Source organism: Dromiciops gliroides, chromosome 3, assembly GCF_019393635.1.
Source record: "Dromiciops gliroides isolate mDroGli1 chromosome 3, mDroGli1.pri, whole genome shotgun sequence".
Lineage (NCBI taxonomy): Eukaryota > Metazoa > Chordata > Mammalia > Microbiotheria > Microbiotheriidae > Dromiciops > Dromiciops gliroides.
Window position 1 is genome coordinate 275289992 of NC_057863.1, and position 17510 is coordinate 275307501.

At 38.7% G+C, this 17510-nt stretch overlaps 1 protein-coding gene across 2 annotated transcripts in view; it reads right to left on the reverse strand.

Moving 5' to 3' along the window:
- The window catches only part of LOC122748571 (amine oxidase [flavin-containing] A-like), a 107133-nt gene that overhangs the window by 62005 nt on the left and 27618 nt on the right, over positions 1–17510 (reverse strand). For both annotated transcript variants that reach the window (XM_043994261.1, XM_043994260.1), the window contains one exon: positions 10745–10882. In XM_043994261.1, coding sequence (XP_043850196.1) covers positions 10745–10882 — 138 coding nt within the window. The remainder of the gene's footprint in view (positions 1–10744; positions 10883–17510) is intronic.

Below are 17510 nucleotides of genomic sequence, written 5' to 3' on the forward strand. Positions count from 1 at the left end.
CTGGAAGAGAGGAAAATTCATTAAGAGGCACAGAATAGATCAGATATCTTCCAGCTAAATAAAACGCAAATATTAATAAACTCTGCCAATGATACAAATTTGCAGAAAACCTATAAAAAAGATAAATCATACCACACAATTCTATTAACAAAATATGTGCAGCATGCAAGACAGATTTAATAAGGTCTAATTTAAATATTTTATAAGGTGATTTTAGTACATCAAGAACAAGCTAGAAAACTGAGTTTGCAATTGAGATACATAGCATAAGGCTTATGAAAGTACAACTTCCTGTGGGAGGATTATAGTAATATCACTAATGATAATAATATCAATAATAATCGCTAACATTTATATAACACCTCCTGTGTGTCAGACACTGTGCTAAGCATTTTGCAAACTCATCTTATTTCATCCTCCCAACAACTCTAGGAGGTAGGTACTGTCATTATAACTCATTTTACAGATAAGGTAACTGAGGCAAACAAGAGGTTAAATGACTTGCCCAGGATCACACAACTAAACAAGTGTCTGGATCAAGTTATCCTAACTCCAGGTTCTATACTCTATCTACTGTACTATCTAGCTGTTCCTATGATCAAGCACTTTCTTAAGCATGATGGGGGTTACTGGGGGCAGCTAGGTAGCACAGTGGATAAAGCACTGGCCCTGGATTCAGGAGGACCTGAGTTCAAATCGGGCCTCAAATACTTGACACTTACTAGCTGTGTGACCCTGGGCAAGTCACTTAACCCTCATTGCCCCACAAAATAAAATAAAATAAAACAATTAAAAAAAACTGGGGCAGCTAGGTGGCATAGTGGATAAAGCACCGACCCTGGATTCAGGAGTACCTGAGTTCAAATCTGGCCTCAGACACTTGACACTTACTAGCTGTGTGACGCAGGGAAAGTCACTTAACTCTCATTGCCCTGCAAAAAAAAAAAAAAAAAAACCCAAAACCATGACAGGGGCCCTTAAAACAGCTCAATCAGAATTGTAAACTTCTCTCAACACTGGCAATATAAACTCAATCTAGAAAAGGCTTCCAAATGTGGAAAACCGTCCCAAATTCATAGAGTATGGAATACAATATCTAAGCATATGTTGTTTTTGACCACTTACAGAACAAACTTAGCCAGTACTTAAGACTGGAAATTGGAAAAAGCTGACACAATTCTGGCTAAAAGCACTATTGTATGAAATAATCAGAAAATTGAGGGCAAAATATTTTGAATTATCTGGATAATGACTATATTCTGATTCATTTTATATTTATATTCATGGAATAAACAGCCATCTTGTCCATTTTTTTCTAGTTTTCATTGCAAGGAGAGGCAAATAATTGAATATTCATTAGATCCTGAGTCAAAGTTTTTCTTTTTTTCTTTTTTTTTTTGGGGGGGGGTGAGGCAATCGGGGTTAAGTGACTTGCCCAGGGTCACACAGCTAGTAAGTATCTGAGGCCGGATTTGAACTCAGGTCCTCCTATGAGTCAAAGTGTTTCAAACTGCAGTCCTATGAGATTTTTTTTTTAAATTAACACTGGATTTCATGATACAGCAAAGACAAGTGAATTATTAACTTGGAATACTCCTTATCTTACTTAGATATATAGTTCTTTTAAACATAGAGGTGAGGTGTTTTTTTAATTATGAAAGATAATATTTTATTTGGCTCTACTTATTAATCCTACCTGATATGCTTCTTTAACTCAATCATCTTTCTATTTTACCCTGCTCTGATCTCCCTATTCTATCCCTACCCTTTATTTATCACAAAAGCCACCAATGTTTTTAAATTACGGATGCTAAAAAGTTGCCATTCATCAAATAGTGGCAAAAGAAAATTAAATTACTGAGGTGGCATCCAGATATGTAAGCCAACAGTCAGTTTCCTTCCACTCTCAAACACATACAAACACAGCCATTAGAAGTGTCTTAAATTAGGTTTAGCTAAGGTGGGTCAGGTGTTAGGTCAAATCAAGTCAAGTCAAATCAAGTCAACAAGCATTTATTAGGCATTAACCATGTGCTAGGCACTGGGCTAAGTGTGGGGAATACAAATACAAAGAGAAGTAATATATTCTCTACCCTCAAGGATGTAACAATTGGAATGACGCCACCTGCTGGAGACTTACTGTAGAAGAGTTCCGCCCATGAAGCGAAGGTCTTTGAGGGCAAGACCAGGAATCTTTTCTTTGGCATCAGGAAGTGACATTGGCTAGTGGGAGGAAGAGGGAAGAGACTAGCACTCTGTCTCGCTCTTTCCTTTGGACTCTGATGGAGAACGGAGCTAGAAATGTGCTCTCCCTTTAATAGATAGCTTTTTCTCTCTCTCTTTACCAAATTCTTATTCTCCTTAATAAATGCTTAAAAGTCTAACTCTTGCTAAAGCTTATAATTTATTGGCAACCACTCATTAGATATTTTAGACAGTTTAGCTAGAATTTTAGCCCTTAACAAGGAGATTACATGGGGGAGTGACAGTGGGTGTATGTTGTTTAAAAGAAACATACTTGAAACATAAAATCCACAAAGAATTAAAATAATAGGCAGGAAAATAACTTATTATGCTTTGGTGAACTAAACAAAGCTGGGGTAGCAATCGTGACCTCAAATAAGGTAACAGCAAAAAAACGACTTGATTAAAAGAAATAAAAAGGGAAACTATACTATGCTTAAAAACAATACTGACAATGAAATAATACCAATGCTTAATATCTATGCACAAAATGGCATAGAAAATAAGTACTTAAAGGAAAATTTAATTGAATTACAAAGAATAAGACAGTAAAACTAAAAGAATTGGGAATCTCAATGTGCCACTTTTGGACCTAAACAAATCTAATGAAAAATAAGTAAGAAAGTAGTTGGGTACCTGAATAGAATTTCGGAAATGTTAATCTCTGGATATTACTCAATGAGAATAGTAAAGAATTTACATATTTCTCATCTGTCTATGGAACGTAGAAAAATTGACCATGTACTAGGGCATAAAATTCTCACTAACAAATGAAGAAAAATGGGGGCAGCTAGGTGGCGCAGTGGATAAAGCATCGGCCCTGGATTCAAGAGGACCTGAGTTCAAATCTGGCCTCAGACACTTGACACTTACTAGCTGTGTGACCCTGGGCAAGTCACTTAACCCTCATTGCCCCACAAAAAAAAATATAAAAAGAAACAAATGAAGAAAAACAAATATTGAAACATTCTAACAGCAACTCAAGAAAGATGCAAACTTAAAGTGATACTTATTTAATTTTAAAGTCAAGGAACAAGTACCAGAAATAATAGATCATTGCATTAAGGAAAATTAAAACAATGAGACAACATAACAAAATCGGGGTGGTGGAGGATGTAGGTAAAGCAGTCCATAGGGGATAATTTATATCTTTCATAAACAAAAGAAGGAACTAATCACTGAATTAGGCATTCAACTAAAACAATTAAAAAAGCAACATTTTTTTCACAAAGTTTTCAACAAATACGTGAGAGGTTTTGAACACAAGTACAATATAAAAAAGCATAGGGAGGGGAGGGAAGAAAGGGAGGGAGGGAGGGAGGGAGGGAGGAAAAGAGGAGGGGAGGGAGAGAAGAAGGAGCTAGTTTGACCCAAAAGGCAGAACGAACAACAATGAATAAAAGCTACGAAGAAGCAAATCTGGGTTTAAGAACTTCTAACAATTAAATCTATACCATAGTGGAATGGACTATTTCAGAAAGTGGTGGTCTCTCCCTTCACTGAAGGTCTTCAAGCAAAGGCTAGAGCCCTACTTTTTGGATATATTGTAGAAAAGACCTTTGTTCAGGTCCTCACTTTAGTCCATCCTCCACTCAGCTCTTAAAGTGATTTTCCTAGCAGATCCCACCATGTCACCACCACTGTCATTCAATAAATTCCCATGGCCCCCTATGACCTCTAGGATAAAATACAAAATCCTCTGCTTGGTGTTCAAAACCTCTCATGACCTAGCTCCGCCCCCGCCATTCCCTTTCCAGTCTTCTTATATCCTATTCCCCCCACACCAGCCTCGGCCCCCAGTCTTTGGTTCAGTCACACTGCCTCCTGGGCATTCCACCAACAAGACAACACACACCTTGGATCCAAGCATTTCCTCTGGTTGTTCTCCATGCTTGGAGTGCTCTCCCTCCTCATTTCTGTCTCCTGGCTTCCTTTAGGTCCCAGCTAAAATCCTACCTTCTGGAGGAAGCCTTTCCAAACCCATCTGAATTCTGCTGCCTCCCCTCTCCTACTTCCTATTTATCCTCCATATAGCTTGTTTATCCATGTTTGTTTACTAATTTTCTCCCCCATTGGACTGTGAGCTCCTTGAGGGCAGGGACTGTCTTTTGCCTTTCTTTGTATCTTCAGCACTTAGGTCAGTGCCTGGCACATAAAAGGGATTTAATACATGCTTATCAACTGACTGTTCCAAAGGTTTGTCATGCCGGGGTGGGATTGGAGATAAGCTTCCACTCTCTATAAAATGCTCTAATAGCATGCGTCTCAAATAGCCTCTGATAACTGAAGCCCAACTCCTGGCCTTCTCGTGGCAGAACTGTTTCCACTAACAGAAGGGGCGAAGGTGAGTCACTGGTGCCTTAAAACCAGTCACTTCGGGCAGGTGGGGCTTGTTAGCCTTGGCAGGCAACCCGCCTAGGGGAAGGAAACCCTGGATTTAAACCTCCGCTGCCTTGAGGCTATACCCATATATGGGAGAGGCTTCTGGAGTTAACCCTGAGGAAAAATCAGGAGTTGGAGTCCCTTAGGCAGTTGGATGTTGGACATCACATCCCTCTGGCAACTCCTGCAGTGGCACTGGTGCCAAACTGTATTGGCTCTGCCTCTCCTTTGGATCCACCAGTGTCACGGAGAGGGAAAACCTGCTGCATGGGCAACAGTTTGTTTTCCAATTGATCCACCCAGGCCAGTGCCCTGAAGAGGACAGTCCAGCTACTCCTCATGGGATAGATACAACCATGGGATGCGGCAGTTACCCATTATAAGTCACTCAGGAGCTGCGGCTCCCACATCAGACTGCACAGCCACACTGTGGTCTGTGGCTCTTTAAGGCACTGATCCAGGGTCATCGGTGACTGGTGGAGGCCTACTACTACTATCAACTGACTGACAAATATAGGTTGGATTAGATGGCCTTTTTAACTCTGAGATTCTATTATCCTGCCTATAAATCTATCAGCTAAGTTATCTCCAGCCCTAAAAACGTCCTTCCTTGACTCTTTTATCTCATTCATTTACTGTGACTCTTATACATTTACTGCCATCTTTCTCCTTTACTGATAAACTTCCTGAAAAACTTGTCTATGCCTGATAATTCTATTTCTCTTCAAGCCTTGTAATCCATTTTCTTCCCTCTATAACTAATGAAAGTGCTCTTCTACAGGTCACCAAAGATCTATAAATGAAGTATAAAACGTATAGAGATGGGAAAGCCAGGAAGTGCAGTCTCTCTGTCCATGTATGATTTCATACAGTGGCATATAACTACACAAGCCTGGAAATCATACCTCCAGGGGAACTGAACTGGCACATACTGAAGAACCAAAGATAGCCACAACTCACTTATTAAGACAACCAGCTGTGAAATGTGTATCCTTGCAGATACTGATAAATCAAAATGGAGCCAAGAACACATAACTGTGACTATAATGTCAATTCTGGGTTAAAGATAAGTGCAATCAATGTCTTTCTTTGAGTACATGTTGAAGGTAAAAGGGACCTGAGCGATCATCTAATCTAATCTCCTCATTTATTGATATCACAAATAGGTTGACCAAGGGTAAGTCAATCACTCAAGGACACATGGGTAGCATGTGGCAACAGACAGGATTCTATCCCAAGTTCTTGGCTCCAAGTCCAACATGTTTTTACTACTGTGTAACCTTTCCAGGCAACCATCCCAATCATTCAGATAAGAAAGACAATTGATTTGGAAGAGAATGAAATGACCCCTGCTTTCAATTCATAGAACCCTAGTAGACACTGGTTAAAAAGTGGGGATAAAACCTTAAGGGCTGCTAAAAAGCTGTTACTAGCACCAAGCCTTTCCATTCTCTGGAAGAGATACAGCATCTCAGATAACCAAGAAAACTTCTAAGTGGCCCACTGGGTTTTCCATGAGGGCTAGTGGTTATTAAGCCCATACCCCTTTCGTGCAGACAACTGGCGATATGGGAAGAACCATATACCTCTCAAAGGGAATGAGTATATGTGAAGAAAGGAGGTGAGAAAAACCTCAATGGCAATCAGTACAATGAAGAACTCCCCACCAGGACAGGAAGTGGGCAGATCATAGACAGAAAAACAGATTTAGAAGTAAAAGGGCTCTTTAAGGTGATCTAGTTCAACCCATTCAATTTTCATGTAAGGAAACTGAGGCTCATAAACATTAAGTGAATTACCCAAGGTCAGATTGGTAGAAAGTAGCAAGACTCAGGATATGAAATCAGATTCTTGGACACCAAAACTTGTATTTCTTCCAAATTCCTGCTTAGGAAATTTCCAGACACCCCTTGAGCACTAGGAGAAGTAGAATATTAACCAAGAAAAGTTAGGAAATCCTGGCACAGGTCATAGAAAATTAGCTTAATTTGGTCTTGTCTTATACAATGTCTGAGTGATTTGCCACAGTACCAAAGAGAAAAGAGCATTTTTAAGTTTTTATGCTATGGAGCTAAAAGAGTTTGAATCTACTTATATATGTTTGTGCATGTGTGTGTGTGTGTCTGAGACTCCTATTAAAATGAATATTTTCAAGTGACTTAGGAATTAATTTGGTTTACAATTTACTATTCCTTTCTCTGTCTAGCAAGCTGTCAAGTACAAAGAATCTTGGGGAAAAAATGATGAGGTTTCTCAATGAGTAGATGAGGAGTGAAGAGAAAGGAAAGATGAAAGTTAGCAGTTTCAATGACTTCAGAATATCTAAAGAACTGAAATTAGAGTCAGAGATTCTTTAAATTTAACATTTAAAAGGTTATGAAATTGGATTTGAAAAATTAAGTCAAATCATCTTCCTATGGCCATATTCCTATCTCTGGCTGGCCAATCTGAAATGATGTTTTAGCTGCTCTATTTATAAATTATGTAGGTCTATATAAATAATTTCCTTAATAAGGGAGGTCTGAAGTCATTATGCTTTTTAAACTTGTCGCATTAAAGCAAATTTAAATTCTGGTTTCTTTTATAGGCACAACTGTATTAAATGTTAATTTAGTGATTTGCACATTTTAATGTAATAGAATCACATCAAAGCCAGGTGTAACTAAAGCCATTTCCTCATTCTTTTGGAATTCAAGTTCATATCAGTGTTGCAATTAGATGAATTCCAATTTCTGGGATAGGATCCTGCAAGGGTAATACATATTAAATATAATGTTTTTCTGTATGTACCCTCCTTCCTCACAGCCTATTAAATTCAGAAATGAAGATTCCCCTGTGAATTATTTGGATAGCTGTATCTAGACTGCAACTGAACTTTGAAAAGAGGTAAAAGCAGTGGAAAAAATAGTATGTGCTCCTAAGGGCAAACTGAAGTTTGGAAGAAAAAAATTTTATTAATGCCCTTTGCTGTCCAATGATTTCTTTATAAACCCTGAAACACTATACTAATATCAGCTGTTATCCCTGTGATTTTTTAAATTAACATTTTTTCTTTTGTTTGTAGGAATATTTCCTTAATTGTTTCTGTGCTGGAATAGTTAACATTCATTCACATGACACTTCTGCTTACTGTATCCTGGCATAGCCTGTAATGATACTGTCTTACTTTTTTGAGCGGGGGAGGTCAGGGCAATAAGGGTTAAGTGACTTGCCCAGGGTCACACAGCTAGTAATTGTCAAGGGTCTGAGGCCGCATTTGAACTCAGGTCCTCCTGAATCTGGGGCCGGTGCTCTATCCACTGCACTACCTAGCTGCCCCCTTACTTTTTTTATTATATTTGTTCCACTGATGTTTGGTTTATTTATAATGATGCAGAGGATGTGTCTTCAAAGACAAGTATGATCAAAAAAGATAGGTTGGTCATATGGTTTGAGCATATATATTACTATACTTTTGACAAAGTGATCCATCTATCTATCCCCTCAAAATTCCATGTTTTGTTCATTCTTCCCTCTGCCTGGAATACTCTCCTCTTCCCACTTTGCCTATTATTCCTTTAATTCTTTCCTTTAATTAATTCTTGATATAATGTTTAAATCCAAGTGCTAATTTGTGGTCTTCCCTTACTGATCAAAAATATCCTTTCCTCTTAAGTCTCAGTGTTTTACAATTCTCAAATGCCCTTAACAAATAATAATCTATAATAAAGCTTCTTAAACTGTGGGTCACAACCCCATATGAGCTGCAAAAAATCTAGCAACAATATAAGGTTATGTATACCTATTTCATATGCCTACATACCCAGAGTTGTGTAAAAATTGCTCGGGTGAAAAGAGGCCGCGAGTGGAAAAAGTTTAAGGAAGCCCTGATCTATAGTATAGTTATCTCTATTTCTGTCTTACTTCCTTCCCGCCCCCCCCCACATCAGCTCTAGCTCCAGTGGGGGAAGGACCATGTCTTTATCCAAACTATTTTTAAAATCTTCCCTGCACTATGCTATGCATACAGCAAGTATTTAATTGATATTTACTTAATTCAACATTTATTAAGGAACTGAAGTATAAGACATTGCTAAGGACCCAATGAATTTTGATACAGAAATAGATATATTAATGTAATTTTCTTAGGATACAATAAGATGAAAGACAGTACCCGTACCACATTTGAGATATAATTATAGGAACAAATTTTCAAGAGCTATCTCTTTTTAAGTAAGTCTTTGAATGGCTAAATAACAAGAGAAGTAGAATAGTACAGTTCTGTTTAATTATACTTTCATAAACCAAAGGCAATGCGTTCTCTATGGTTGTGGTGATACACATGATGACTGAATGTCAATTTAGTAATGGTATATGAACCAAATAGGAACCAGGTTCCTATTAGATATCATATTTTCTGTAGTCTTCCTAGGGGTTCAGAAATGGGCTAAGGAAACATACTGTGCAGGAGAGAAGAGGTGAAAAAGAATTCCCTCAACATCTTGCTTTTCACAGAATTTTGTATCTCTCACTCCATATTGAACACTAAATTTCTCTAAAAAATAAGATTCCCCCCAGTATTGTCCCCAAAATATGAAATTTTTTAAAACTCCATGTTTTATTCATCCAAACATTAGGAAATGCAGAATAAATTATGTTTCAGTTCCATGACCACCAAATGACCATATATAGAATATAATTTAAAAAAAATAAAATTTTCATGAACATTTTTTATTTTTACATCACCTAGATTTCCCTATATATCTCCTTCCTCATCCCTGAGAGTCATGCCTTTTAACAAAGAATGTTTTTTAATAGGGATTAATATATCAAATCAGAAAAGTTGATTAGTATATTTTTAAAAACTGATACACTATACAATATTCCACATCTCTAGTCCCTCTTCTTATCTCAACAAAAGAGCAAGAAGTGGCATCTTCTCATATCTCTTCTTGTACAGAAAGGCTAGAAAGAACCAGCTACTCTGTTTGCCTCTCCCTTTCACAAATGAGGAAACTGAAGCACAGAGACTTGCCCCCCAATGTCCCAGAGCTAATTGTGACAGAGCCTGGAGGAAAAACGTAAGGTATTCTGACTTTCAGTCCATTGCTTTTCTCACTATAACTCATTCTGCACTGACTTTTTGGAAGGGGAACTATTATCAGCATTTGAAAGTTAAGTTGGATAAGTCAACACTTGTCCCACCATTCTTGAATAGCTGTTGATCTGTGCTCTCTAGAAACCTGTGCTCACATTGTCAAACTAAATTTATTTCTGCAGGCCTATTTCCAGACCTCAGCTATTGTACATTTATCCTCAGGGAGGAAAAATAACATTGGCTACAACTGTGGTTTCTTAGTAATATCCTTGTAGCTCAAGTTTAAATAGCTTCTTGCCTAAGCAGAAGGAAACAACACAAGGGACCAAGCATTTGTGATTTCAGGCAGTTATGATCCAAGTGAAGATGTTCCAGATCTTTCACTTAAATATAAACCATACTCGTTGAAATTGGCACAATACCTTACGTCTGATTTTTCAATGTTGCTGGATTTGTAAATGTCTGTAGTTGAAGTTTTAAAGAACTGGTTTTCTATTTAAAAAAAATAACAAAGGATAAGGAGGCTTCCTGGTTAGTTCTGTGAGGTAAAGGTGCCATTTACTGAGCTCCCATGGTATGCTTTAACTCCACATTCATCAGCAAAAAGAGTTAACAACAAAGCAAATAAAAAGTTGTGGGAAGAATGATGCGGGAGTATTTTACCTTCAAATTCTTACAGTTTGAAGGAATAAATAAGCATAAAGCAAAAAATAATTCAATCTCTTACTGCAGGAAAATAAAAACCAACACAAAAGAAGTCCATAAAGCAAACCAAGAGGATAAAGGCAGTGGTGTGCTGAACTGATTGGTGATATTGAAGGGTCCTGAAAAGTCAAAGGTGAAATAGGTGTTTTTGAAGAAAGGTGATTTGGAATATGGATATGTGGAAGTCAGTAGAAGTTCAAAGGAAGAATAAACCAGGGAATCAATATCTTTAAAGCCTCATTATTTAAGCAACGTCCAAAGAACTTTAAAAACAAAATACTTTTCTAAGCCAAATAACTAATGAGAATCATTTATTTTAAAAAAATAAAGCCTTACCTTTACATGATGAATAAGGCATTCCTTTATATTTACTTTATAAGTCTCTAAACCCAGCTCCTTAGATAATCGTAGGATTCTATTTTGAGTAGGTCCTACATAGGCTCCACCAATATCTACATAATCAACGAAGTCATTCTAAAAAAACAACAACAACAAAAATATGAGTTGAAAGATTTTCATTAAAAATTTTTTAAAGAATAATCTCAGTCATTACAAAGGATCTCTCCCAGTGATTGTGTGTCCCCACAATGGAGTGATAGACCTGGAGTCATGAAGTGCTCTCTCTGATACTCAGTTGCTAGATAATGATAGGTAAACCATTTACTCTCAACCTCCATTATCTCATTTGTAAAATGGAGATAATAATGCTTGTTACATTATTGGGGGAATAATTTTCATCAAAAGGAATAGCATGAGTAAATGCAAGAAACTTTAGGTCACAGTATGTAGTCACAGAATAGTAAATAGTTCAGTTTGGCTACAAGATAGAGTGTCTGAAGGAAGAGATAAGCTTAAAAATATTAGGTGGGGCTTAGTTGTCAGGAAGCTTGAATGTCAGGCTAAAGAGTTTATATTTTATTCAGTAGGCAATGGAAGTCATTTAATGTTTTGTAGCAAAGGGGTAACATGTTATGAGATATGCTTGTAAATGACTCATCTGGCAAAACACTGTAGGTTGACTCAATCAAGCAACTGTCAAGCATTTATTAAGCACCTACTATCTACAAAGAAAACCCCATGGACAATATAGTCCACGGAGTGACAAAGAGTCAGACATGACTAAATGACTAAACAGCGACAATGTGCTAGAAATCAAGAGACAGAAAAGTCTAGTGGATTCAGAGCCTGGCTGGCCTAAGAGAAAGAAGATCTGGATTCAAGTCCTTCCTCAGATACTTGACGAGCTTCTTCTTCTTGTTGTTCATCTTTCATTCTCAAGAAGGACCAGTGGCTAACTATATGACCCTGCCCTAGACAAATCGCTAAGACAATAAATTACAGAGAAAAGTGCCAACTTGTATTGGTAGAGTTTCCTCATTTGAAAGGTCCCAATATTAATAAAACCACAGATCCAATTCCTATCACTGTGTGCAAAACACCATAGTAGGATCTGAGAATATTAAGACAGAGAACGTCTATCCTGATGGGAAGATAAGTATATAAACTAGTACAAAATCAATACAAGGTAACTGGGACAAAACACTAGCACTGAGGTGATTAAGAAAGGCAAGAGTAAGGGCAGCTAGGTGGCGCAGTGAAAAAGAGCACTGGCCCTGAATTCAGGAGTACCTGAGTTCAAATCCTGCCTCAGACACTTGACACTTACTAGCTGTGTGACCCTGGGCAAGTCACTTAACCCCAATTGCCTCACTAGAAAAAGAAAGAAAGGCAAGAGTATAGAAGATGGCACTTAAAGGAAACCAGGAATCCCAACTGGCAGAGGTGAGGAAAGAGGGCAATCCATGAATAGGGGACAGAAGGAAATGAAGTATTTTGTGCAAGAAGAGCAAAGAGGCCAGTTTGGCTGACCTGTAGAGTATGAGAAGGGGGTACGGTATAATAATCTTAGAAGGGTGGCACCAGATAGTAAAGGGTTTTATGTGCCAAACAGACAAGTTTCTTTTTGATCCTAGAGGCAATAAGGAGCCACTAAAATTCACTGAATGGGAGAGTGGGATGGTCAGACCTGTGTTTTAAGAAAATCCTTCTGGCAGCTGGGGGGAGGTTGGGTTGAAATAAAGAAAGATGAGGCAGGGAAGCCATTCGAAGGTAATTACAATAATCCAATCAAAAGTTGGGAATGTGAGTAGAGAGGGATAGATGGAAGAGATGTTGTAGAAATAGACTCAACAAGATTTTACACCTTATTGAATATGTAGCAAGGGAGAATGAGGAGTTGAAAACTCAAAATAACCTCATCTGGGTTACACTCACAGGTTGGGTAATTGAGGGAAGACTTCATAAAATTCAAGATACTCTGTGGGTCCATACTCCTAAAACTATAGTTCAAAACCCTCAATCAGTGTATTCACCTTTAATGGCAGATCGGTTGGTTTACTAAATTAGATAAATTCCATAACTGGGACATTATCTTAGTTAATCTTTTTATCTCCCTAGTGTCTAACACAGAGCTCTTCACACACTGAATGTTTAATAAATCTTTACTGAAGGCTCAGGAAATTGAAAGACAAAGTCTCAAAGGATATAGGGAAGGGAAGGACCAAGGATATAAGTGGAAGGGTTAGACTAAGAAAAGTTTCTGAGATGAAGGAAAGACCAAATAGGTGAAGATAAAGAGATTTTGAAATGAAGAGAAAAAATGTGTCTCATGATTTCAGTCTTTTCAGTTTAGTAAGGTGGGAGAAATGATGACTAGGTGCTCTGAAGAATGGAAAAAAAATTAAAAAGATGAAGAAAAGAATTGCCAAGGAGCACTAAGCACCTCACTGAGATTTGACAGAGAATAATTTTTTAGTGCAGCCAATCAGCCCAATTTTATAACTTTCTCATCAAACACTTAGCAACCTAAGTGAAGTAGTAGCAAAAACAGGATAGGAAAGTTAATTCATGACTAAAGGTCAATGGGGAAGGAATAAAGTCAGAAGGCTGACAGAATGGGAGAGTCTTGGAAGGGGTTATGGATTAGTGATTGTGAGTAGGGTTCAAAAAAGCTTCAGTGGAAGTGATAGAATGGGAGAAGTTGTGGTAAGAAGGGGAATTCCAGGGCCAGATTCCACTATGCAACTATGATATATTGGATGTTCATAGTGATAACTATGAGTGATTAACAAAATGCTAAATGAGATTATATGCCATCTGCTTAAAATTGCAGAGAAATGCCCAATGCATATTTAGAAAGATTTCCATAAAATAGAATAAGACAAAAACGGTCTCGGTGCCCCCCATTTTCCAAAGCTAAGGCCCAGCAGGCAAGCTGTGCCCTGAGCTTAGCAAGACAACAATCCTTTGTGATCACCCTCTGGATGATCTCACCCTCTGGCAAAATCACATAATGCACCAGGTGTTCTCTGAACCAGGAAAGTACTGGACAAACTCAGAAAAGTCATGCAATGAATCAAACTTGTCACATTCCTGCTGTTAGCTCTCACTGTCAGGGCTATAGCTCACTGGGCAGCCACTAGCATAAGTACTGAGATCTCCAAGGGCAGGGCCCCAGCATATGTGTCCTTGCTTCCAAGCCATTTTCCTCACTTTGAAAATAAAACTTCTATTTAATTCCTGACTCTCCTGTCTCTAGCCTGTTCTGTTCGGCTCACAGCTTAAAGGCAGGTTCTGCCTGGTTGACAGTGCTTAAATACTAATTTTATGGAAAATATTTTAGATTTTCAAATTTCTAATCTGCTTATATGGAGGCAACAGTGTCTGAATGGTGAGGAGGTCCAATGTTGAGCCTCAGGTGTCAGAAGTGGAGTGGAAGTGAAGGTCAACTGGAATTACTTACGTTGTGACACTGGAAAGGCTAGAAATTAGAAAGACCACTCACTTGAAGGGTGGAATGACTAAAGAAGAAAGGGGGACAAAAGACTAAGTCAGGTTGATTCTAGAGCCTGTAATGTTAACTTTCTTTGGTACCCTTTTATCATTTAATTCAGCCCATCCTTCCTTAGAGTCCTAGTTAAAATTTTAAACTTAAATATACGCTTAGGCACAGAAAGATGTAACTGGAAAACTATCTTTCTAGGCGTTTGTGTTTTTTCTTTAGTTTCCTACCAAAATTCTTCTTTAAATCTTTTAAAAGATTCAAACCTTGTATTATTCGCTGAACACAATGCAAAAAGGGCTTTTCAGCACAGTTTAAGATGAAGAAGAAATCCAGGAAACCTCTCAAGCTGGAGTGAAGTAGTAATAGCAATAATCAACAGAAAAGCATTTATTAAGCATCTGCTATGTGTCAGGCACTAGGGAAACCAAAAAAAAAAAAAAAAGACAATTTCTGTCCTTCTGGATCTTACACTCTGCTAGGGGAGACATTAATTGCCAGATAAAAATGGCCTTTGACCCTTCACGCTTCTTCACATCTCAGCAGCATTTAACACTGTTGAACTCATTGCACCAATTCACTTCTTCGTTGGTCTCTCTTAAATCCCTTTTATCAGCCCTCAGTCATTCCCACCATTCATCATTTTTGTGATGAAGTTGGGAGAAAAAAGTACACAACCATGCTGACTGGGTCTACTGCCAATTTATATTACACAGCCTCTACTGGGCCCTCCCTTATCATCTCACCCCTCCACTCTCCACAGCAGCACTTCCAAACCTTTTCATTCTCCTCAAACTTCCCCTGGCTCCCTCCCCCCATTTTCTTAGCTCAGACCCTTGCCTCATATTTTACAGAAAACAAAACAAAACTGAGGCCATTCACCATAAGCTCCTTCTTCTTCCCTCTTCCCCATCTCCTATCACTCAGGTGCCTTTTGCCATTCTCTCTTTTTTGCCACTGTTTTCCTTTATTCCATCTCCAATGATGAAGAGGCCTTACTCCTTGTCAAGATTAACCTAACTTGTTCAAATGATCCTTATTCTATCCCATCTCCTCTAAGAGATGGCTCTCTCTTACTTTGAATCTCTCCCTCTCTGAAGGCTCCTTTCCTACGGCCTACAAAACATGCCCATGTCCTCCCCATCCTCAAAAAACTCTTGCTTGATCTTTCCATATGTGCTATCATCCTATTTCTCTTCTGCCCTTTGTAGCTCAACTCCTTGAAAAGGCCACCTATATAGGTGTCTCCACTTTCTCTGCTCACTCTCTTCCTACTCCCTTACAATCTGGTTTTTGAACTTATCATTTCACCAAAACTGCTCTCTCTGAAGTCATTAATGATCTCTTAGCTGCCAAATTCAATGGCCTTTTTCTCCATACTCATTCTTCTTGACCTCTCTGAAGCCTGACATTGCTGATCACTTTCTCCTTGATACTCTCTTGTCTAGGTTTTCATGATACCACTCTCTCCTGGCTTTCCTCTTACCTATCTGATTGTCCTTCCTGTCTCCTTTGCTGGATCCTCCTCCAGATCACTCACTCTTACTCAGGTGCCCCTCTCAGTTCTGTCTTGCGTCCCCTTCTCTTCTCCCTCTATATTACTTCACTTGGTGATCTCATCACCTCCAATGGATTTAATTCAATCGTTATGCTGATATTTAAAAAAATCTACCTTTCTTGCCCCAACTTCTCTACTGATCCCTCCAATTTCTGTTTGTCTTTCAGACATCTGATGTCCAGTAGGCATCTTAAACTCAATATATCCAAAACAGAACTCATTATCTTTCCCCCAAACCCTCCTCATCTTCTACCTGTCCTATTAATATATAGAGGGTGATACCATGCTCTCAGTCACTCAGGCTCACAACCTAGGAGTCATCCTGGAGTCCTCATTATCTCCCACCCCCCATATCCAAGATGTTGCCACAGTCTCTTGATTTCACCTTTGCACCATCTCTCATATATCTCCTTCTCTGCTCTGACACCACCGGCACTCTGGTGCAGGCCCTTATCTCTTACCTTGATTACTGCTATAGTCTGCTGTGGGGTGGTGTCTGCTTGCCTCAAGTCTCTACTCACTCCAAACCATCCTTCATTCAGCCACTAAAGTAATTTTCCTAAAACACAATTTGATCATTCCCCACTCCTCCACCCCACTCAACAAACTTCAGTGGCTTTCCTATTGCCTCCAGGAGCAATTACAAAATGCTGTTAGGCTCCCACATCTTTACATATCTTGTTGTTTGTTCCTTTGTTCTCAAAGAGGACCAAAGACATCAGGTGGTGATGTCTTGACTTGCGTTGAATTGGATTTAAGTGAGGAAGGGCTGTGCAAGGTCACCAGCCTCACTCTCTCCCCCAGAGCCATCTGGGTCCAGGGGCAAGAAATAGATCAGGACGACTGGAGATGGCTCTGGATGTTTAAGGCAAGTGACTTACCTACACAGCTAGTAAGTGTTGGAGGTGAGATTTGAACTCAGGTCCTCCCAATTTCAAGGCCAGTGCTCTATCTACTGCACCACCTAGCTGTCCCAATCTTTTTACACCTTATACCCTCTACCCCAATCCCCTTCTATTTGCTTTTCCATGAACAAAACATTCCTTTTGGCTCTGATCTTTTTCTCTGGCTGTTCCCCATGCCTGAAATGCCCTTTCTCCTCTGCTCCAACTACTGACCTTTCCCTAGTTTCCTTTATTTTTGTTTTAGTCACTTTTCATTTTTCAAGTTTTCTTAATAAAGATACTAGAGTGATTTGCTATTTCCTTCTCTAGCTCATTTTAGAGATGAGGAAGTGAGGCCAACAGGGTTAAGTGATTCGCCCATAGTCACATAGTTACTTTCTGAGACTGGATTTGAACTCAGGAACAGAAGTCTTGTTGACTCCAGATCTAGCACTCTATCCACTGTGCCACCTAGCTGCTCTGGCTTCCTTTAAGTGCCAACTAAAATCACATCTCCTATCACACACACAAAGGAAGTTTTCCCTGATCCCCATCTTAACTCCAGTGCTTTCCCTCTGTTAATTATTTCCTATATATCCTGTATATAGCATGCTTTCTATATATTTGTTTATATGTTATCTTCTCCATTAGATTTGAATCTCTTCAAGGCAGGGACTATCTTTTGTCACTTTTTGAATCCCCGCTGGTAAGGAGATTGCCTAACACATAGTGGGTACTTAATAAAGGTTTACTGAATTGAATTGACGCTAGGACCTTCTACTATCTATCTGACTGCTCCTTCTTATTCTTCTTTGCTGG